At 35.2% G+C, this 23,790-nt stretch overlaps 1 protein-coding gene across 2 annotated transcripts; it reads right to left on the minus strand.

Annotated features, from left to right (window-relative positions):
- Window positions 1-1,332: 1,332 nt before the first annotated feature.
- On the minus strand, window positions 1,333-9,575 carry LOC128231979 (fructose-bisphosphate aldolase-like). 2 transcript variants are annotated; one of them, XM_052945292.1, is made up of 9 exons: window positions 9,421-9,575; window positions 7,336-7,448; window positions 6,760-6,935; window positions 6,114-6,204; window positions 5,193-5,353; window positions 4,673-4,756; window positions 2,824-2,998; window positions 2,313-2,515; window positions 1,333-1,928 (listed from the first exon to the last, which is right to left on the minus strand). In XM_052945292.1, the coding sequence occupies exons 2-9, from the start codon at window positions 7,445-7,447 to the stop codon at window positions 1,836-1,838; spliced, it is 1,095 nt and encodes a 364-aa protein (XP_052801252.1). In that variant the 5' UTR covers window position 7,448; window positions 9,421-9,575; the 3' UTR covers window positions 1,333-1,835. The 2 variants fall into 2 exon arrangements, with proteins under 2 accessions (XP_052801252.1, XP_052801253.1); XM_052945293.1 differs by lacking the exon at window positions 9,421-9,575 and adding an exon at window positions 8,719-8,883.
- Window positions 9,576-23,790: the final 14,215 nt, after the last annotated feature.

Consider the following 23,790-nt stretch of genomic DNA (forward strand, 5'->3'; position numbering starts at 1 on the left):
AGAAATCCAAAATTGATAGGCTTTTTCCTTTTCTGTTCTTTTCAATTATAGCCACGAAATACAAAACATAGAAAAGATTTATTTATTCCTTGTTTCGGTTTATCATTTTACAAAGTGTTAATTGAAAAACGGCAAAAACAAGATATTCTGTCGTTTAGGGTTTTTGTTTTACACTTTTGATAATAAAAAGAATATGAAAATCAATTTTGGTATTCTTATTTGTTATAAGAAAAACGATTTTCATATTCTTCTTCCTTTTTTATTATCAAAAGTTACTTCCATTTTGCAGGTACCTTGATAGTTATATGTTTTTTGTTAGGCACACGTGTTGAATTGATGATCCCTATGCGGGATTATGCATTTTTAGTCTGGGTGAAATTATCGGGCAGGTGGTTCGTCGAGTTGCATGTGTTTTTGCATCTCGGGTTTGTAATTACATTTATTTTCGGTAAAAGTGTACATGTTCTTAAATATTGATATCAACTCTCCAAGGAAAACCCAAACTTGTTGAGTTTGGTTGAGATCTGACAAGTAATGGCCACTTGAACATGGTCATCTCGACAAAAATAGGGAAATATAGGGGCAAGTTGTTTCCCTATACAATGATTATAGAATTATAGTATAGAAACATAATTATTGATAATTATTACTAGTAACAGTTCCCCCATCATTATTAACAAGCCTGGGAATATTAATTTATTTCTATTTAATAAAAAAAAATTCGAAGGAGGGGGCGTGGTCAAATGAGTTTGACATAACTACGCACCCTGCCCCTATGATACATACTGGTACATTATGTTACTTAAAATACTATATCTGTGGAAGTTTCAATCAAGTTCGTCTGCAGTGTCCAAATTGTGTGTGCATTCTGTGCGTGCTTTTGTAAACAATGTAGAAACATTAAAGATCTAATTTTTAGGTTTCATATCTGATCAAAGAGGACAAAAATACGTGCGGTTTTAAACCATTACAATTCTTAATATTATGTTTGAGGCATTGAAACCTTGCCTATAAGAATGTCAATCCTTTGATCAGCAGTATTTAGGAAACAGACAATTCAAATGCGCTGCCTCATAAGAAGCAAGCAAAGATTGCATGAAAGTATTATTTGTCATATTTAAGGGCCCAATGATGCAATGTGTGAAAAGCCATCATCCAAAAGGAGACATTTGTAAAGGTTTATTGTTCCCATATCAACATACAATGAAGAAATATCCAGTTACTTTAATATTCCGTGTCTAAAACATTGTTGAAAAAAACTGAAGAACCAATTACTTATCAAAGACTGCAATTTCAAGACACAAACAGCATACACTATAATTTCAAGACACAAACGACATACACTTTTATTCAAGACACAAATAGCATAGACTACAATTTCAAGACACAAACAGCATATACTACAATTGTAAGACACAAACAGCATAGACTACAAACAGCATCCTATTATATGAAAAAAACTCTACGAGAGTTCAATATTTACATCCATGGCATCGACATATACGTAATGAGTGCAATAAAAATCTACATTAAAACCAAATTCCATTGTAATGTAAAAGTAAATCATAAAAAATGTATGCAAAGACACCAGTATAACGATTGTTCATGATGACAAGTAAATAATGTTCAGCGCGAATATAAATTACGTAGTGAAATTAGTATCTGACAAATCGGCTGGTAATTTCTGGATTTTTGACAGCTGGAGAGTGCGGTTGGCCAAGTGATAAATATGCAGTCGTCTACTAGAGAGTGGTTCATAAAAAAGAGTTATTAGTCCACGATCGTGGTCATTTGTTGGTGGTTTTGATCACACCCGGCGGCGATCTGTTGGTCGTCTAATACTGGTGTTTAGGGACGAACAGTGACTGATCTCCGGCAGAGGTCGCCATATCTCCCTTGTATTGTCCTAAGGCCGCAAGACCATTAGCCTGCAAAGATAAAGTAATAAAGATCCACTTAAGCATAGACTATATAGTTCGACTGAACGTATTTTAACAGATATTGCAGCCAAGGAAAATAACATTAATACTTCAATGCAGAGAACGCTGGGTGAGATAGGAGATCCGGATGCGATATCCCATATCCTGGATGTTTTAACATTTTGAAATGTTTCAATGATCTAGGTTCACCTTAAATTTATAGAATTTGGTACATTGCATTTATTAATCTTGACAATGAGCTAAAACTGACCACGATAAACATTTTTTATCCTGTAATGGTTATAAACGTTAACTTATATTTCAAGTGAACACAACTAGAAATTGCTTACAGGTTTACATGCCCTTCTATGCGTATCAGTGAACTCGACGTACCTTAGCCCTAAGACATAACTGCTTCTGTGCAGCGTCAATGTTCTTATCGTCACCCTGCCACGCCTTGAGCACGCTGGCCTGCAGGGCCCGCCCGAACGAGAACGTGAGTGCCCAAGGCTTTGGTGCCGCTGTGCACGTGTTGATGGCATTCAGGTTCAACGTTGAATCTTCCTCGGATTGGCCCCCAGACAGGAACACAACACCTTGGGAGGAAACGCGGACATTATGTTATACATATATAAATGCATGCGTCCACAATTCCGATTTATTAATAACATGCAGATGAATTTAGTGACAATTATAAATAATATCGATTTGTTTTTCTTAAAACCGGTATTTTTGTCTACTCATAGTACAGTGCTGTTTGAACAAAGTTTATCTTACTGCTCGTATTTCATAGAACAAATGTGTATGTATGGTACTTTTAAGAGCAGTGAAACAATACAAGTATTAAATGAATAATGCATTTATCATTGCTGCTTACGGGCCGTTACGTGTCAATTATACACACCTGGCATGGCCGGAGGGACGGCGCGGCTGAGCGCTTGGACGGTGGCGCGTGCGTTCTCCTCGGCGCTGAATTTCTGCTTGCAGCTCTGACCGGCCGTCACCATGTTGGGTTTGAGAAGTGTCCCCTCCAGGAACACATGGTGGTCCGACAACGCCTTGTATGTGAACGCTAGTACCTGCATTATTATTGGAAATGGTTTGATAAAATTAAAAGTCTATTTTTGAATGTCCAACCTGCATTTCTCAGACTTGGAAGATATGCAGCCTACTGTGGGTGTTGTGCTGAACAGTTTCACATGGTAATTTGTGATTTCTGGTTCGTAAGTGTTCTTAAAAGTAACTTTGTGTACAATGTTTTATAAAATCGAGAGCTTGAAAACGTATTTAATGTACTATACCAGTCATTAATCGACAAATCTTTTACTTAATGAATGTGCTAATCAAATTCCATATTTGCCTGTCTTGATTAACATAGTTTTAATTGTATTTATCCACATTCATTTATTTTTATTACCGTCATTATGCAGTTATTCATAAATCAAATAGATGATAAAGCAAAGTTCTGTAGTCGAACTTAATTGTCGAAGGTTAAAAATTAGATTTTACCAAAAAAATTATCATATGTGTTTCTATTTCAGTTCAAATAGAAAACAGTATAGTCTCCCCATACACATTTGCTTTTGGTCGTGAAGAGCGAAGGCTTAAAATGAGCCTTACAAACTTAAGTTGCATCTTTTCTAATAACTTCAAGTTTCCGAATCCCCATATATCACATACATAAAGAAGTATTGGTTTAACTAGCGTAACAAATATTGCATATTAATTTAGAGGTATAATGATATGGCCTTTTTATTAGGCAATACATTGATGTTATAGCTTGGTTTTCAATGTTTTAAGGCAGACAGAAATGATCCAGAACGATTGAAATATATTCCAAGATACTTGTACCCTTTCAAAGTTTCTATGACCATATCATTGACCATATCATCAAATTGGAAATTGTGATTCGTCAATGTACCTGTTGAGAATATTACAAGCTTTGTTTTTTATAAAAAAATAACTATTTAATGACATGTTAGACAGAAGTTTTAATATGCATTTAAACAATCTTGTAAATCATTTGCAGTATTACCCTGTTCTCTTGGTAGTCATATTCTCACGGTAGTAAGCAAAGTTTGACTAAAAATAAACACTCAAACCATATCTGAGAATTATGTTTAAATTGTTGTGATTCAAACATTTTTATTATGTTATAAACATTCATAAGTAGCAAAAGAAACAAAGAGTCACTCTACTGAGTCAGGTAAATTGTATAACACCTCCCCCACCATATGACATGCATTAAATTGGTTAATGCCTTTTAGAAATGCATATCTTCCTGTTCCGAAAAATTTAACTTTGTCTTTGACATTGAGCTGGCTTCAGAAATGTACATTGTACCAGTTTTCTTAGGAGGGTTAATATTTGCTGAAAATTTCAGGAATTTTTACACGCCTGGAATGTGGTTTCTGCGCTTCGTTAGAACGTTGTGCCTTTTTACCCATGTTTTATGATCATCTTAGAGGAGACATATATAGTATTATATACAGAGCAGACAAAAGAATTAACACAATATCTGTAATCTTAGCCTTTGACTTTGCACTATGACCTTGACATTGAGCCGGCGTTTTGGAATGTGGATTCTACATGAAAATTAGGTTAACAGTTAAGCCAAGTTTCATGAAAATTCAAGGGGTTTAGAGGATGTTAAACGGACATGAAATTTAAGACTCGAACCATTATTCTTTAACTGTGACCTTTACCCTTACCTTGATAAATGATGGCGGGTGTAATTAAAAGTTAGAACTAACCTGTTCTGTGACCGTCTGCGCGGTGTAGAGATCATGTTCACCGTCACACAACACTTCCGGTTCTACGATAGGCACCAGACCATTCTGTAAAAAATAACATATCATAATTTGATTGAATACTTAAGCTGTCCCGGAACGTGATAAACGACCCCGAGAGGGGCATGGGGCGCCCAATACCCCAAAATCAGCGTGTACTTATGAACCTAACGTACACAGCTATTGGACACTTTATAAATGAGCGCACGACAAAATATTTATAGATCTTTAGAAACTAAACGTATCCGGGATAGCTCCAATTTGCAATGAAATTATCTTATTATTACAATTATAATAATTATTATTATTATTATTTTTGTTGTTGTTGTTGTTATCATTATTTTCATTATTATTATATTATTATTGATTCGAAAACAAACACGATCCTTCGGTACGTAATGTCATAACATAGGGCTTAATTAATCAGCAATGGTTGAGATACAGCGTCATTTAATGATAGTGTAAGACCCTTCGGATCGTGTACCTGTTGACAGATGGATGCGTATCTTGCGAGGACATTAGCGTTCTCCATCATGGCCTGATATGTGGGCGTGTGTTCCGAGATCTTCAGTACACACCGCCACTTGGCAAATTGGGCTCCGTCTTTCTTGTACTGGGCACATCGCTCCGCAAGCCCGTCCAAACCTAACGGAAAGTGTACATGTATATTGAAATCACCTTTGATTGCATGATGAAAGACAATAACAAGCAATGGCTTCATATGTGTACAGTTTAGGTTCGGGAACTAGATATCGCCGGTCTTGTTCTGGGCACACCGATCCGCCCGACTGTAGACTTGTATAGAGGGAGACAATTTATAGAATATAGTACATTAAATGCATATGACCAAATGAACTGAGGAATATATACTACATTTGTATCGTTTCTGTTCGTAAACTTTGCCCCTTCCTTCTTAAAATGTTTACGCTGCTCCACAAGACCGGCAATACCTTCATGGAGAAAGGGTAATTTTATAAGGAGCACCGCACGCGGATGTCAATGCTCGTCTATTTTCAGAGTAGTTTTCCTTACATCACTGGCAGGAATATTGGAAAAATCTTCAAACAACTAGGTAAGCTTGAATCAGATATGTGCATGGCTATGTGTTGACATATATAAGTTGGCATTTAAATACCAGTGGTTATTGATCGACACATACAATTCATAGAGGGCACATACCGTATATAATTTTATGCTGTTGTTGATTTTGTGTTGTAAAATCTAGCTATTAAAGCGCGCGTAGCGTACATAGGATGGTATGATGTGAACAAACACTCGTCTTTGTGGTAAGGTGTTTATCCCTCACACAAGAGGCTGTGGGTTCAAGCATCACTACCTACGAGAACACGAAATAACATGTAGTCATAACTAACATGATGCCATTCGTGTTCACCATACTGCGTACCTTGCGTGGTTGACTCCCCGTCCGTCCCCGCCAGCGGCACCACGCCTTTGTCAACCTTGATCCCAGGGATAATTCCCTTCGACGCCAGCAGCTGAAACATACAGGGAATTTCTTTAGGCGCTTCCATGTACTTAAATAATTAGAGGAATCGCAAGGAACATGTCATGTTCAAAGTACAGAAATTAGTCTTATTTAAGCACACAGAGAGATGATAATGAATATACTAGTATGGTTTTTTTTACCAAATTATTAAAATTAATCTAAATTTTCACGCTTTGCACATTACCAGAGTGTTTTACTAAGAATCAAAAGCATTGTGTTTCAGAATGTTTATGATTCGTAGTAATAAAACTCTGGTAATGTGGAAAGTGTGAACCCGGTAGATAAACTCTGGTAATGTGGAAAGTGTGAACCCGGTAGATAAACTCTGGTAATGTGGAAAGTGTGAACCCGGTAGATAAACTCAGTGGCGGAATCATCAGAGCTTGTCACAAATATTGGATCAAGTTTTACCAGAAAATATATTACGACTCGTGTTTTCTTCCTTTCTGACTTGTTGTAAATGTTGAGCGCGTTACTCGTATATACATGCCAAATAGTATTGTTACACAATAGTCGGCCCTTGTCATACATACACATTGTTTACCTTGGGGAAAGGCGTGCCGTCCTTGGCTTTCTGGTAGAGCGTCTCGTGAAAGAGGATCACACCGCTGATGTTGTCGGCCACGGCGGCGTCCGCGCTGAACAAAAGTTCCCTGTATCGCCGTCGGTTCTCCTCCGTGTTGTCCACACCGATCCCTACGAACCGCTTTCCGATTGTTCCTTTACATGAAAAGAAGAATTATATATAAATATATATATATTCCGATCATAATGTATGATCGTGCGCGTTATACATACTCGGTGGACGCATCCGACTGTTTCACTCCCATATTCGGCATGCCTACGTTTTCAAGGTTTATGTATTTACTAGTAAGAGGACTAGTAATTATAAAAAAAAGATGATTACTGCTTAAAGATTGACGAATATCTATAAGTGTATACAAATTTGATAAAGATTGGCGAATATCTATAAGTGTATACAAATTTGCTTCAAGATTGGCGAATATCTATAAGTGTATAAAAATTATGTCTTTGTTATGTAAAACTAACAAAAATAAACAAGCCAGCGGTAGTTCAGCAGCGCTTCAACGTAGAAGCATGACTGCAAAAATGCACGTACCTGTGGACTCGTCGGCGGCAAGGATACCCTTTCCTGGAACGACGATGGCGTTGGCGATCTTGCGGAGCTCATCTTCCTGTTGTGGTGTCAGATACGCGGGAAACACGGGCATTCTGAATCCAACACACAAACAATTAATAAAAATTGAGGCCCTGTGGGACCAGAACATGTACAAATTGATTTTACAAGTGCAGGTCCCGAATCATGCGGGGAAAAGTTGTCAGATCGAACATCACGAACCGATTCTTAAATTTGGAAAAAAAATAATCCGGGGTCACATTATCACTTAAAGCTGATTCTATGGACGCCCTATAATCGCGACGTCTGTTTGCAAAGGATTGTACATGTGCAAATCATACAGGTGATTATACAAAAGTCCCGCCAGGAAAAAGTGTCCTGAAAACACCCTTGGTTTTAAAAGCGCTAAGCGGAATTGACAAGAAAAAAATACTGATAAGGTTATGTGCATTTGTACGTACCTATCCTACAAAAATAAATGTTCACAGTTTGGTCACCATATGCAGATTAGACTATACGTCAATTATATATAGAGCGTCTATCTTTATCATTCATTTTCAATTTTTAAAGCAGTTTCTATATTTAAGTTAACCACAATATACGTTAACCGCGTCGTCTTTCACATTCAACACGTCGCTACACAATAGAAAGTTGCAAAACAGTCAATATTATACTATTTGCTAAAGCCCATGCTATATATAGTGTTCAAGGACGGTGAGTTGTGTGGTATCGAGTTAAATACTGACCTCAATACTGAGTGCTGCCAAGGTTAAACTCGTAGGGGCTAATTTACATTGCCCATGACTAATTCTATATTTTGAAAACTGTTTAAGTAGAAGTTACTGTTAATTTTTGCTTTACTTAAGAAACGAATCGGCATAAGACATTCTAATAAGTCAACAGAAGTTGAACATTAACCTCCTACAGCAGCCTTTAATAAGCCACCATCATGTGTGTTCAAGGACACTTCATATCACTGGGACATTTTTATGTTTCTCTACCGAGTAAATGTTGCATAGTAGATTCCTTGCAACTAATGGTTTAAACCAAATTTAGCTGTCCATAAGTTATCTTTTGGTTAGATTCCACATTAAAATGATTTGATTGGTTAATATTTATTATTGAATAAATATTGACAAATCAATAAACAATTTGGCTAACTTTCGACCAAACCAAAGAATTAACCGGTTTGGCTGCTGAGCCGATTTTATATGGATTAACAGTAGCCTATATGTGAGAATGCATAAAAATATGCTATTATATTATAATTGTACTATCGTATTATGCACTACTGTAACTTCACAAAATACATAAAAACCGTACACAAACATGTCAATCTTAGTTTAAAATTACCACAATAGTTACCTGTTGTTTTCTTTATCCGTTTTTATGCACAAAAGTTTTGAAATCCGATCAAGCAGTGGTTTTAAACAATGATGTGTTTGTAAGATGGCTTTACTTGTTTATCTCACGTATCAGCTAGAAGACTGGCCTAGTTGTCGGACATAAAGCGTCGTTATCTTAAATATGCCTTCATTTTAGCTTAAGCCTATCTGACCGAATAATATGCATCCTTGAATAATCTTATAAACAAAACCTAAACCTTATTTTATATCTTAATGAAAATATACTTCTAAATAGGTAATTTTATTATTGTAAAGATACAGAATTGAAGAAAATACACATACAGTACTTTTAGCTTTAGTTCGTCTTTACAAATAACTAAAAATCATGCTAATAAGTAATATGATTTATGATTTAACGTAATTTTACAACGGGTTAACGGTGAGAAAATCTATAAATAAGGTTCGTTCATAATGATATGGCAGACCCCAGTTAAATCTTGTTAACTTGACATCATGCTGATATATACATTTTAGCGATCAACATATACAATCGCATATGTTACATTCTATACACAAATGTCGTCTGAGTACATACAGGTTATAAATAGCGTTACACTTTGTGACCTTAGCTCAGACAACTATTAAACTTGCAAATTATGTTTGATTTATAACTAGATCAATTACTCTTGATCATGTATAATTAAAAAAAAATGAATCCTACCTGGTATAGTCCTTTTACTGTCGTAATATGAGAAAACACGGGACAAAGACGCCAATTTGTGCAAACAAGCGATGATAAATAAATAAACATGTATACGTGGAGGTGTGTCAGACAGCGTAGATTTGATTGGTTTACAATAACACGTACCTTCGGGCCAAGCTTACCTGAGATGGCCGAGTTGTTACGAGTGTACCTCCGGATAGCCTTGAACAGGTAAAAAGAATGAACGACTGACCGTAAAACGATACATATGAAAAAAAATATTCGTTCTGCAATTTATTGAAAACAAGTTATAATATATTTTTGATGAGCTACATTTTCGAAATCAAATACATACAAATAGTAGAGGTTTTAAAACTCCTCACTCTAACGTATTTACTGTTTTAGAAGGTGATGCAATCAGGTAGAAAATAAAATACATCTTAAAGGGCTAGACACCATGCATATGGTCCATAAATCGGCAAATACAGTATTTCTTCAAAATAACCATTGAATTAACAAGTCGAGCTTGTAGGAGGCCGAAAATACATCTCTTTACATGGTTATTTGAAATAAAAATCAACAATCATGTTGCTGTCTCATCGATCTGTGTTTCCCCATATTTCAAATAGCGCATAACGGCTTCCCAGTTTATTAATTAAATCATGTCTGTTTATAAGTACAGATAAATACACCGACGCCATTTTTAAACTTACTAGAATTTACTTGGTGGACAACGCCAGTAAATTTCGAAATGGAAAAGTAAGCATAAACTGCGAAAGATACATGTGTCAGAAGCAATGTGATACATCAGTAAGGAAGATTCAATGCCTTGTACACAACGATATCTGTTTTATGTAAGTTTTTGACAATCTTTTTTTTGCAATTGTATCATCTGCTGTCTAGCCCCTTTAAGAAGTGAGCATATTATTTACAATGTGGCATTTTATATTAAACAATAAAAACACCCGTATTAAAACAGATGTTTTAATCAATACATACACTCGTGAACATTTAACAACATCTTCACAAATATCATGTTAAATACAAGATGTGAAGTGAACGTAAGTGTTTTTTGGAAAACAAAAACAGCTTTAAATCAAAGCACTGAAAGTGCTGATGGACGGTGACATTGTTCGGTCTGCAGAACTAAGTCCTTCCTCTTATAAACACAGAAAATCATCGGAACCTAATCTTGAATAAAGAAGCATAATTTGAACACTTTTAAGTGAGGACAATTAGACAATGCTTCAAACCAAATATCTGAGCTTGATATTTATTTTCCAAACATAATTATTCATCTTAATGCTGTAGCTTTGAAAAGTTGATGAAAATGTCACCTGGCAATATCATCGTTAATGTTTGTTTGCAGAACTACTTCATTCCAAAAAATTTCATTCCAGTTGCATAACAAATACGCCAAAAGGACACAATCAAGATAACTGAAGCATAACATTAACAGATGTTTTTTAAAACAGTATACATGGTCCAAAGTTCAATGTTGTACTCAAAATTAAAAACGTAGGCCTTAGCTGAAGCAACTGTGCACAAGATGATCAATTTGCAAGAAAAACAATTGTCGAAAACTGACATAAACTTGGTATTAATGTGCAGAATGCATTGAATCTTACTAACTGAAGTACCACATAGTTTACAATTTATTTTAGCTAAGCAGTGATTTTGTATTTTTCCATTAAAAATATTACTGAGTATGTCTACGAAGGTATATAGCTTAAATATACCACCGGTTTGGAGTAAGCCTTTGTAGCACAGTGGATACAACACTGGACTGCTATTTTTTACATTTTGGTCCTTTCTCTATAATTATGATTCAAAGCATAACACATTCTATTAAATAATTGTCCTGAGTTGCGTTACAGGAAAAAAAAATTGGTGCCAATCTGGTGTACAGTCCCTTTAAAGTAACACGAGAACAACAATGATGAATTGTTTTCCAAACATAGCAACATTTTATTGCAGAGGCCACAAAAGTAAAAAAGTAAGTGAAAATGTCACAATCATGGTTAGCCAAACACAACATTTATAATTATTCTTAAAGCAGTACATTTTATGAAAGAGGGTCAAAAGGTCACAGTAAAGAAGATCTGAGGACAATATTGATAATTGTTTTGCAAAACTTACTGAACTTTCGTTGCAGTACCTTAGAATAGAAAAGATGGTCAAACGGTAATTATAAAGGTTATCCAAGTACAATAATATTGATATTTGTTTTAAAAGTTATACACATGGTCTAAATTTCTTTGCTGTTGCTTCAAAAATAGTATGTATGTCAAAAATCATATTCTATGTCATCAAAGCACAACATTGCTTTTTGTTTTGAAAACTGTACTAAAAACTTTCATTGAAGTAGCTTAAAAATAGGAAAGTATGTCGAAAGGACAACGTTATCAAAGCACAATTTTGATTTTTGATTTCGAATCAATGGTCTTAATTTCATGGCTGAAGCTTCAAATTTTAATGTGTGTCAAAAGGCCATAATCTAGGTCATCAAAAGACAACATTAAATATTGTTTTCAAAACTGTCTAAAATGCTATAGCTCTAAAAAATAATTAGGTCAAAAAGGTCCCAGTCAGGGTCATCCGAGAACGACATATATAAATATATGTTTGTTTTCAAAACAGTATAAATGTCAAGTTTTCATTGATGAAGCTTTAAAAAACATATTCAACAACTTCAGGAAATGTGTAAATAACTTAGCCTTTGTCGATCTTACTAACATATTTCCTTGATGAGTTGTATAATACAGTCTATGATATGATGACGAGTCTTAGTATCTTTTTATCAAAATATTCTTTAAGTAAAAACAGCAAAAACAACTTACCTGTTTTACTTCTTGAGTAAACAAGAGCTGTCACAGAGACTGCGTGCTCGACTATTACGCCGCTGTTCAGTGTAAGGATTAAAAAGTTTTGTCGAAACATGGATCACTGTAAAATTAGATTAAATTTCAATGCAATACATTATGTATTTGTTGAGATATTAACACGAATGTGGTTACATGGAAAATTTTAAGTCCAATGCTTGAAACTTTAACCAGTATTTCTAAGTTGCATAATAAAGGGGCAAAAATGATAAAATATAAAAGATAGAGTTATCTTTCCTGATTATTTAAGAAGGTTGAATAGTTGGGACCCTGTGTATAAAGTTTCAATCCAATACATGATGTATTTGAATTTATATGTCAAATAATAAAGCAAAACCTTAACCAGAATTTTTAAGTCGAATAATAAAGCAGTGTTCAACACTAACGGGGTCCCGGGATCCCGAGGACACCAATTTTTCAGGAGGGACACCTGAACTTCGAAGTCCGGTATTCCGTCGGAACACTTAAATTTTTGAAAGGGTCATTATTTGCATTAAATGCAAACTAGAGTTATCTTACTTGGTTAATTAGGAAGGTTGGATGGTTGAGTACCATTGTATAAAATCTTAATACAATACATCAAGTAGTTGCTGAGATATCAACCTATGTGTGCTTACATGCAAAACCTTAACCAGAATTTCAAAGTCAAATAATAAAGGCCCATTTTTTGCATTAAATTCAAATAAGTGTTATCTAACTTCATTAATTTAGTAGGTTAGATAGTTGGGAATACATATCTAAAGTTTCAATGCAATACATGATGTATTTGCTGAGATAATGACAATGATAATTAAAGGTGCTTACATGCAAAACCTTAACCAAGGTGTGACGTCGACGCTTGGGTGAGTAGTATAGCTCTCCATATTCTTCGAATAGTAGAGCTAAAAACAGGATACATGTACCATTAAAGCGATGCTATTCTCTGCACTACAAGCATGCATTGCAAAAATTTGTATTAGTAAAAATTTCAAACCAAAAAATCATGCGATCATTCTCACACTGTTTGTAAGAAGAATACATATAAAGGTGATATCAAGTACAGCAGAAAGGAATAAAAACAAAAAACTAAACTTTTTTTAATTGTGACATCATAATGGTCACCGGTAAGATGAAGTCATAGATTACTATGTGTTCATGACGTCATTTCCTATTTAAACCAATATAGTACCCCATTCAGTACCCAACGTGATTGAAAGTTTTTATCAGGAGATAAGATAAATATCACATTTTCCTCTTAAGAATTGATTGGAAATTTAATTTGACATTTTTTCATCACAATGAATACAAAATGACAAATTGTCATTTGAAAAAAACATTCTTGTCTATGAATTTGTTTAAAAACATGAGGAAGGATACTATAAGTTCCATGGTCAGTATGTAGCCTGCGATATGGGATATTCAATGTAAAGGAAACCATATTGCGGTGGAGTGAAGCTCGAACCTAAATATGGATTCTTGCCCCCCATATTTCCAATACTATGTCACCTACTAACCCTGTAATGTAAGTATAACGTTGACAACCTCTTACCCTGTTTAAATGTTTTATTTATTCATTGAAATATTCATCAATCCGAATAAAGATGCCATTTTGGTGTAATTTAAATTTGGAAAATGGAAAAATGTGGTGTCACCGCGTGACCTGTCCTTGACCAACAGTGGTGTTTCATAAATATTGGAGTTGTTATATTTTTTTGACCAATTGAAATAGACCAATGTTATATTGATATACCCATGTGTATTTAGGAGAGAACAAATGTGTGATGGCTGTATTTAACTGGATATAAAGTATACAAGTAAATAAAAAAAACACGAAAAAAAAAATCTTTATGAATAAACATTATTCAGAATGGGTGGAGTGATCGATGATAATGAGCCCTTCTTAATCATTAAGCTAGTTACTTTAGGTCATTCAATTGACTTAGAAAACAACCTCATTGTCTAATTCATTGTCGACGTAAAATCTTATGCAGGGATTGTGCATCAGGTGAGTGACAGTAGGCTGAGGAAAAACCAAACTTGAAGAATGAAATTGTTAATGATTAAGGATAGCACTTCATTTATGCCTATCTGAAATTTCATTTGCTTAATTGTAGGTTTATTCTATTTTTGTTGTTAAAGCTGCACTCACACAGATTGAAAGTATTGACAACTTCTTTATTTTTTGTCTTCGAACGAGCCATTTTTTTGCGAAAATCCATGGAAACCAGTAATATAAGACTGCTGACAAAAAGTCAGATCATAGATTCTTATACTTAAGTTCAAAAATTGATGTTTTATGCATTTTTTCTTTAACCGTTAGTATCAGTTTAAGCCATTAAGCATCGATTTTTGAACATATATATGAAAATCTAAGATCTGATATTTTGTCAGATATCTTATTATTGGTTTGCACATATATATTTACGCAATAATTTGCTCTTTCCAAAACAAAAAATAAAAGAAGCTGTTAAAATAGTCAATCTGTGGAAGTGCAGCTTTAAGGGCTCATTATTTCTTAGTCTAAACAAGTTGATGTTCAAATTAAGAGTCTTCTTATCCATAAACATCTATTAAAACAAGTTTTTAAAAAAGTGGGTGTTTTGAAAATATCAAAATTGAATTAAGGAAAAGAATTTCATATTTATCAGGTTTGAACTGACATTTCCAAATGCTTTACCCTTTGGAACAAGCCATGTGGTAACTAAGAAATATGTCAAGTCCAAGATATACGCATTAATACAAAATAAACCAAGCACAATTTTGATCACAATTCACACACTGTGCAAGCATGTCAAAACATGGCCATGTTAAAATTGCAAAATTTCCTTCTGATTGAAAAAAATCACAGGCTGTCAGACTAAATAACTGACACTCCTTTTCTATAAAAGTTCATGCTGTCTTCAGAAATAAATTGAAATAACGAATAAGGGTAATGTAACATTCTGCCAAAGGGGGAAGTGCATTCATAGTATGTGGATGTCCTGGATTAAATATGCAAATTAACATACCAGGTCTCTGTTTGGAGGAAGTATACATGTATATGTATATACAAGGGTTATGCATGATTTTCTCTGAAGGGATCTGTTGGCCTTGAACATTTCAGTAATATGGCTTGTTTTTATTGATCTTTTTTAGACATACATGTTTGATGCTTGATAGGCATACCAATGAGAATGATTTGCCCAAAATTGCAACAGAACAATTTCAGGGGCGTAGCCAGCGTTACACACTTACGCACATGCGTAACATCAATTTGAAAAAACGAAAAAATGGCCAAACATGGCATCAAAGTCGAGGGTTATGTTTTGACATCATAATAAAACCTTAAAGGGAAGATCAGCTATAGAAAGCATTGTTCCTCTGTGCTAGATATCTAACACAGCCTTAAAAATCACTTAAATTTTTTTCCGTGGGGAGCAGCCCCCCCTTAACCTCCTACGGTTACAGGAATTCCCCATCTCATAGCCTCTCACATTTAGTACAGCCTGGCTACGCCCTTGAATTTAATTAATTGCCAAAAAATGTCAAAATCCTGTCTACATTCTAGTATTTTGATTTTTTTTTTTTCATTGAGTAAGACCCTTTTGAGCTATTTAAACACTGTAAATATCCGTAAAGCTATATGCATGTATACAATATTGATATCCCCAGCATGCACAATTAAGTTATGCATTATCTTTTACCATTGTTAATTTTAACATACAAGAAAATACTGTAATTTACACTTACCTGAAAAAAGTGTAGTAAATGATAGAGAATAATAAGTGGCAGATTTCAAATCAAGGCATTTAAGGCTCACCAGGGGCTTAGCACCATCCAGATAATACAGACAGGCTAGCTCCGTGTCCTAATGCCAGGATCATTTATAGTAACTTTATCTTGTTGAAAAGTTTAATACTTGACTAGTCCAAATAAACAGCAACTTCAGAGTCTTGGACAAGTTTTGTTTTGGCGAGTCTTCATGTCCACATCCAACTTTTTCTCCTAGCCAAGAATGACATTTCAAGCACTAAGTTTATTTAGTTCAAATAATTGTACATTGAATGATTTTTTACCATTTTTGATATGGCACATCACATAGTGAACACATCTATAATTTTCGTCTTGATGCATATTGAGCTTCAAGATGACACGCATCAGCCAGATAGGTCCAAAATGGCAATGCTATGTTGACAGAAGCTGATCGGACTTTAAGTGTTTAATGAAACACTTGTGTAATTATACACACTTGTGTGATTAAACAATGATTTTGGCTCAAGATAAATTATGTGAAACTTTCATGTACCTGTTTTGCAATGCAATCTTTAATATTGAAGTGTTGTTACAGTTGAAGAAAATATTTTACTATGGTATGAATCAGATCAACATGGCATAAAGGCAACCAAATTATGCACAGGTCAGTCAATTGTAACCACGCCCCCCCCCCCCCCCCCCCCCCCCCGATCTTGGGAATAGCAGGGACTTGGACTTTCAGTACAGCCAAAACCGGCTAAATTCCATACCATGCGGAGACGAACAGTTGGTAAAATCCCCACCAAAGTCCCTGCACCCCGGGGACTCTAGGCAAGGCCAATTACCCGCTGTATTTAAAACAGACAAAACCACCGCATTTACCCGGCAATGTGGGGCCACCTGAAAAGCATAAACACGACCCATTTCACCGGCTATTCCCCGTATATCCCTGGACCTGGGGTGGCCGTGGTTACAATTGACTGGTGCATTAATATCACAATTTTAAAGAAAATCTGAAATACCCTACTGAACTATGCAGAAAGATGACAACTGTGACGCAGATGCAAATTGTTTCGAGTTATTTATATAATCATTATTTTTCACATCAATATTTGCAACAATTATTAACATCTACTAATGCTAGTAATGGCACGAAGCAAAACGACGTCATTGTTTTCTGGATTTTCACTTAGTTTGTATTTCCGTGTTTTACTGCAACTTACTTTTAGGGGTACCGTACTTTTAGTGGTGGGTGACCTTTCACCAGATGTATTTCAGTCATTAATTGTATTGCGTTAAATTCAGCCAATTTGACCACAAGGTGGTGATGTTATTCAATTAATTATTTTTAATTCTCCTTTTTAGCACTAACAATCCATTGTAAAACTCGAGTGTGATGCCTTAAATCCGATTTGACATCGGAAATTCCACGGACATGTGTTGATTCATCCGCCATCTTGGATAAACCGGGTCATTTTGGGTCATGCCATTAACACATCATATTTTGATGATTCTACTAAAAGAGTCTACAGTATGATATATATTTTAAAATATTTCGATAGTTCAAAGTATTGAATTAATTATGTTTAGCAACAATGTACTTCAGTATTCAGTTCGAAACATTTACGGATTTAATTTTATCGATACAGTAAAATGGCCGAGGAGTTCCGAATGAAAATTTGTAGTAATGTAGTGGAACTATTTCCATGTAGTAGTCAATATTGGCGAAATGATTTATCAATATAAATATTTGATTTCAGTACCAATTGTCAATAAATTATACATGACCCACTTCTCTCACTATTCGCTCAGACATTTTAGAAAAAAACTATGTAACAACCACTTTAAATCAGCTGTGTATTCAAAACAATGATGAGAACTATTTACTGAGCGCACTGGCGTTCTTTGGCTTGTAGTTTGCTCGGCTGATGTGCCTACTTAGGACGGGCCCTGAGGGGCACCGTCCAAAAAGGAATATTATTTTCTGTTAAACTGATCGAAAAAAGGATGCGAGGATGTATAATGAAGTCTTTCGTTTTTAGACTATCTGCGCATGCGCGCAGGTAGTCTTAAGACCGCAAACTCCAAAGAACTATACTTCTATTCATGTCGTTTTAACCCATTTTTTTGTCTGAATGCGCTCTATGTTTAGTAGCAGAATGACGTTGAAACCATAAAAATAGATTATCCGAGTATGTGTTCTTGCTTGTTCGGCTATTTCCGCGCTGTATTTCTGTATTCCGGCGTTTTATTTTTAGCAGAAAATAACTAATTATAGATCGTTATATTTATCAGATTAGTGTGGGTCAAAATAATAGATGCTCTGGTAGGAAGGTAACATAATGATATTCACTCTGAGTTCAGCCCAAGATGTTTTAGAAATTATTACCGACCGCAAGTGTACCATCGCCTGCAGGATTTGTTATTATAACCTTGTGTAACCATGAAGCACGCTTATTTGTAAGGGTGTATTTCTAATATAACTTTTATGAGATAAGAAACAAAAATGATTGTCTGAAAGTCAAAATAGTTGTATCCCAGGTTTCGCGTTGCTAATGCTTCAAATACTATGATTTGCTTGCTAAACAAAAACAAAAAAACTATTCATTCTATAATTATTAGGCGTAAACTTTTCTAATAAGATGTACACATTTTTTGCGTAAAATCTTCATTCCGGTGTATTCTTGGCATAGTTTTGGACATTAGCCTTTAAATTTATTCTAACACACATGCCCTGATACGACAGTGAGTTATGCATACTTTTGATGAAGCAAAGTAGTTCGGATATAACCTGTAAAACACACAATTAAAGAGTGCAAAGCATTCATAACAGCACTAGTATTATTTCTACACAGATACTTACATAAAACATAAAAAAAAACATTCATTTATCAATAATACTTGAAAAGGCACAATCATATTCCCATTCTTAGAACAGACAATTTCCGATAATCTAGAAATAGTTTCAACTACATTAACTGACTGATTTTCTAAAAATAGTTTCTGCATACATTAACTGACCACAGGTTTGCCCTGACCGCGGGAAAACGACCATCTGATAAGCTCTGCATTTTGATAGGAATTATTGCTAAAGTTATTCTATTTTCCTTAAACAATTAAAACGTGTATGTTCATAAACCTTGCATAACGTATGATATCTAATCAAAGCACTGAAAATCTTTAGAAGCGATTGAAAGGGGCATGCATTGTCAGGGGCGTAGCCAGCGTTACGCACTTACGCATGTAACATTTATTTGAAAAATGAAAGGTCGAGGGCTAAGCTAAAAATTGATATCAGAATAAAAGGAAGAGCAGCCAAAGAAAACGTTGCTTCCCTGTGATAGACAGCTTTCTGAGCCGAAATCAATCACTTGGTAACTACAAAGTCGGCGGCCTCGAACCTATTATTCCGTCCAAATACACCTCAGAGCTCAACATGTTCGTTCCATTTTCCATTGTTTTCCACTGGGTAGACCCCCCGAACCCCCAACCGGCTACAGGGATATTCCCCATCCCACACCCTCCCCCTTTAGTGCGTAACATTCGGTAAAGTCTGGGTACGCCTCTGATTGTGACTTTAAATACATGGGGATACGTCGCCTTAAGTGATAAGCTGTGCATCTTGAATGGAATTATTGCTGAAGTTCTCACATATTTGCCCGCAGATAGTCTTTCAGCGCCTCGCGCTTTGATTTTTGCTGGGCCACGGACACATACCCCCATCACACCAGAGCCTCGCACATGAAGACCTCGCTGCGTCCATGAATAATGCACCTGTCAATATTTTGCCCGCCTGGGGGGGGGGGGCGGGTATTCACAGGGCTTTAGACAGAACACCATTCCTGAAAGGCGGGAGTTTGACAAACTTATTGAATCCGGGTCCCGGTAAATAGACTTTGGCCGGTTTCTACATCCCGGGAATCGGGAATTTCGACGCCACAAAATAAAAAGAGGAGTATTTAAACCGCGAAAAGTCGAAAGACGACGGCGTTATTTTTATTCATGTTTTTCTAGCAGACAGCGCATGCATGTTGGACCTATCGAATTTTTCTGTCGAGAAAATTGTTGGATGGGGCGAGAAGATTGCCCCAGAAATAGGAACAATATTCAAAGGTATACAGGGATTGTACTCTCCATTTATTTTCACCTATACCCAGACATAGTATGCATGGGGCCGAGCGGTTTTCATGTTTGTCATCTGTTTTCGCGAATTAGACCCATTTATTTTGCGAGTCTGAGAGGCGTCACATGAAACTCACGATATGTCGTATTAATAATACTAAATCCACAAAACTTCTAAAAATAAGCATTCATCAAAAAATGAAAGTAGAATTGGTAATCCTATTTCATTGATTCCCGCTTTGTTAAAACGTAAATCAAATATTTCGCAAACACATAGGAGAACCAATCCAACATGTATGATATATTCTTAGCGATAACATGGTTTACTGACATTGTCAGAATGACCTCGATATTAAAGGTACTGTCTCACCTAATTTAAATTTTAAACGCGAACAGAACTGATTCATAGATTTCTGACACTGTCAAAACAGGTAGATTTCACTCTTATCTTTAAGATCAATCTTAGATGTTTATTGAATATGGCCCCAGAAACTTAAAACTAATCAGGTGTATCTTTTTTCCAGAACATATTTTAGCAATGACAAGATATTATACCTAGGTTTCTTTGAGACCTGCTGCTCTTTTGTCAGCCTGACTGTGAGGGTTCGAATTTGGCAAAATCTTTCACTGTCAAAATTGTGCTAGTTAAAATCGTTTCAACTAGCAAAAATGTCAGACAAATTGACTAGCAAAATGTTGTAAAAATCGGCCGTCTTACTATTTACCATCTAATTGCAGTCTTTTTTCTTTTCTCAATTAGAGTTCAAATCCGTGAGCAAAATTTAGCTATAAGGCAGAATTTTAACTAAGATTTTAGAAACGTTACGGGCATTTTCGCTAGTATGCTACATGTAGCCCAATTCGATCCCAGGATGTTGCATGATAAATCAGCTTTATTCTTGAATCACGCTTAACTACATATATACCGTATATTTCCTAATAAACACCCCTCCCGTAATAATTGCCCCTTCCCCATTTTTAGAGCAAAGGCTTTAGGAAATTTCTAAAAGTGCTTTCGATATTCATGTTGTTTCTTTGCACATTTCCATAAAATAGCTGTTTATCTATGCATTTCATTAAGTGACAAAGACTTAATTTTCATACTCAAATAAATACCCCCCCCCCCCCCCTTCTGAAAATTGTAACACCCCATATCTTTTTATCTGGACTTTTCAAAGAAAATAAGAGCTTAGATGGTCACTTTTGCATTGGCGTTGCTAAATGGTTCAAGTTTGTTTTCAAAGTCTAATAACTTTCATGCTATCAAAACTATTTGACTGAAACTTTGTATGGATATTCTTTGGGACTACCCCACAGGGCCTCCCCTGGCATTCGCAATTTCGCCAAATAGGAAATATTTTGAAATGCGGCGAAAAAAATACTCAAATGTAAACATTCAAGATTTTAGTGATTTCAGCTATTATTTCAATGTGTTGGCTGAAAATTCATGAAAATGACAAAATTTGGCAAACAATGTTCAAAAGCCAGGGAAAGCCCTGCGGCCCTACTCACTTTCAAGGCCGATAATTCTGAATGCAAATAAATTTATTATTTTTAGAATTATATGAATTTTAAAAACTTTTTATTGCTTATATATTTTTTTTTTATCTGTTTTATTCATCTATAATACTGTTTAACTGGATTATTTATTTATTTGTATATTAATGGGCTAAAGTTTTCAGGACTGGTCCTGAACTTCAGGATTTCAGAAAAAGCCATTTTTAGCTCTTGTTGTATACATATATATAGCATGAATTTGTATCTGGTGAAATCATTTAAGTTAGTTGAAAGTTCAAGCTTTTCAATAGTATAAATATCAATAATTTAAAGAATAAAGATACAGTTTGTCTTTTTTATTTGTGTAACGTAAAATACTGGTACTGGTCAATTTTGACTTGTGTTCCAATTCATTATGATTTAGCCTTTGAAACCCTGGTTTTGTCACACTCGGTGGTGCATCTTGTTTTGGAATGTTCTGGTTTAAGCTTTAAAGCTTAACTAAACTCCTTTTAACAGCATTTATGTGTGTGTGTCTTTCCAGAGAATGACATAGATGGCCAAGGACTACTGGCTGTAGTAGCTGATGACACATTGTTCAAGGAATTAGTTCCTAAAATCGTTCTTAGAGCCAAGTTGAAGCAACAGTTAAACGTCACTGAACAGCAGGTGAGGATCATTATCAGTAAATCAGTAAGCATTAAAAGGTTTTTAGCTCAACTATTCGAAGAAAAGATAGAGGTATTGTCATACCCTTATCAAATACTGGTTTGTATATATTCAAATTTATTATTTAAACCTAAAAGACAGGTTAGAATGAAACCTTCATTATGAAGGTTGATTCCTGTCTCCTACATGTTGAATAACAAGACCTAATTACCTCTCTGGGACACAGATTTTGACAGTTGTCAAGATTTCAGCTGCAAAGAATCAGTGTATATTTAAACTATAATATATACCAAAGATAAAGTCCTTCTTGTGCCAACTTCGGGACAGTTTGAATCACACAAATTTTATTCTGGGACATTTACAGCAATATAAACAGGGCTGTCTAAAGTTTTTCTAATACCTTTAAAGACTTCAATAGCTTTCGGGTATGCAGGTAGAAATATTTTACCTGTCCAAGCTTTCATGACTGTGAGAGATGTTTTTGTCTTCTAGAAATGTCAAGAGGCTGGCACAACATGCACTACAGACCAGACTGAGAAGCAGAAACAGTACCAAAAACTTGTCGTAATGGATGGGAAATGGCAATTTGAAACTGTTCAGAGTTCGGTAAGTAATTATTAAATAGCTTTATGATTGCCCATTAATGAAATAAATGTAGAATACATGTATGTTAAGAGATATTTGAAGAAAGTGAAGATTTATTGTCTTCACCCAGCTGAATATGGGTCATTATTTGGGTACATAATTAAGAGAGTTACCAAGTTTTGGCTACCGATGAGTATTATAATAAATAAGATACAGTGTACAAGACTCCCAAAAAGCCTTGGCTCCAGTGACCTTTTTAGAGTACTATAAGTACTATAGTATAGTATAGTGCAGTAGTATACTAGCATGATAAAAAAAGTTATAACTTTGATATTTGTGAATTGATGTCATTAATATTTTGATACAACAACCCTTTGGACAAGACCTTTTAAATTACATAATGATCTGTTACCTTGACCTCTAAATGACATTGACCTTCAAGGTCAAATTATAAAAAAAAAATGTGATAAATTGCCATTATATTATTGTAACTTGAAATTATGATTATCTGTCACATTTTAACACATTAACCTTTTGGACAAGATTTCATTGGCACTCAGTTACATGACCTGGATCCCCCATATGACCATAACTTTGAAAATTAAATAAGATCAGATAATAACTTAATTTTTTCCAGGGTTATGCCATGTTACAAATTGTTTTTTTTGTGCAAAAGCTTTACATAGATACAGACAACTGTAACATTATTGGGCATACTTCGGGGGCATTTTTCACCCTAGTGACAGCTCTTGTTAAACATTAAACTGAGACCACGGGGACTGTGAATTTGAGAAAAGCCCAGCTTGCTGTCCTTGGGCAGCTCTTGTTTGTTAACATTGTCATCGAAAGCCGGGTCCAGTTAGCTCAGTCAGTAGAGTGTTAGACTGTTAATCTCTGATTCGTGAGTTCGAGCTCCAGCCCG

This window comes from Mya arenaria, chromosome 4, assembly GCF_026914265.1.
Source record: "Mya arenaria isolate MELC-2E11 chromosome 4, ASM2691426v1".
Classification (NCBI taxonomy): domain Eukaryota; kingdom Metazoa; phylum Mollusca; class Bivalvia; order Myida; family Myidae; genus Mya; species Mya arenaria.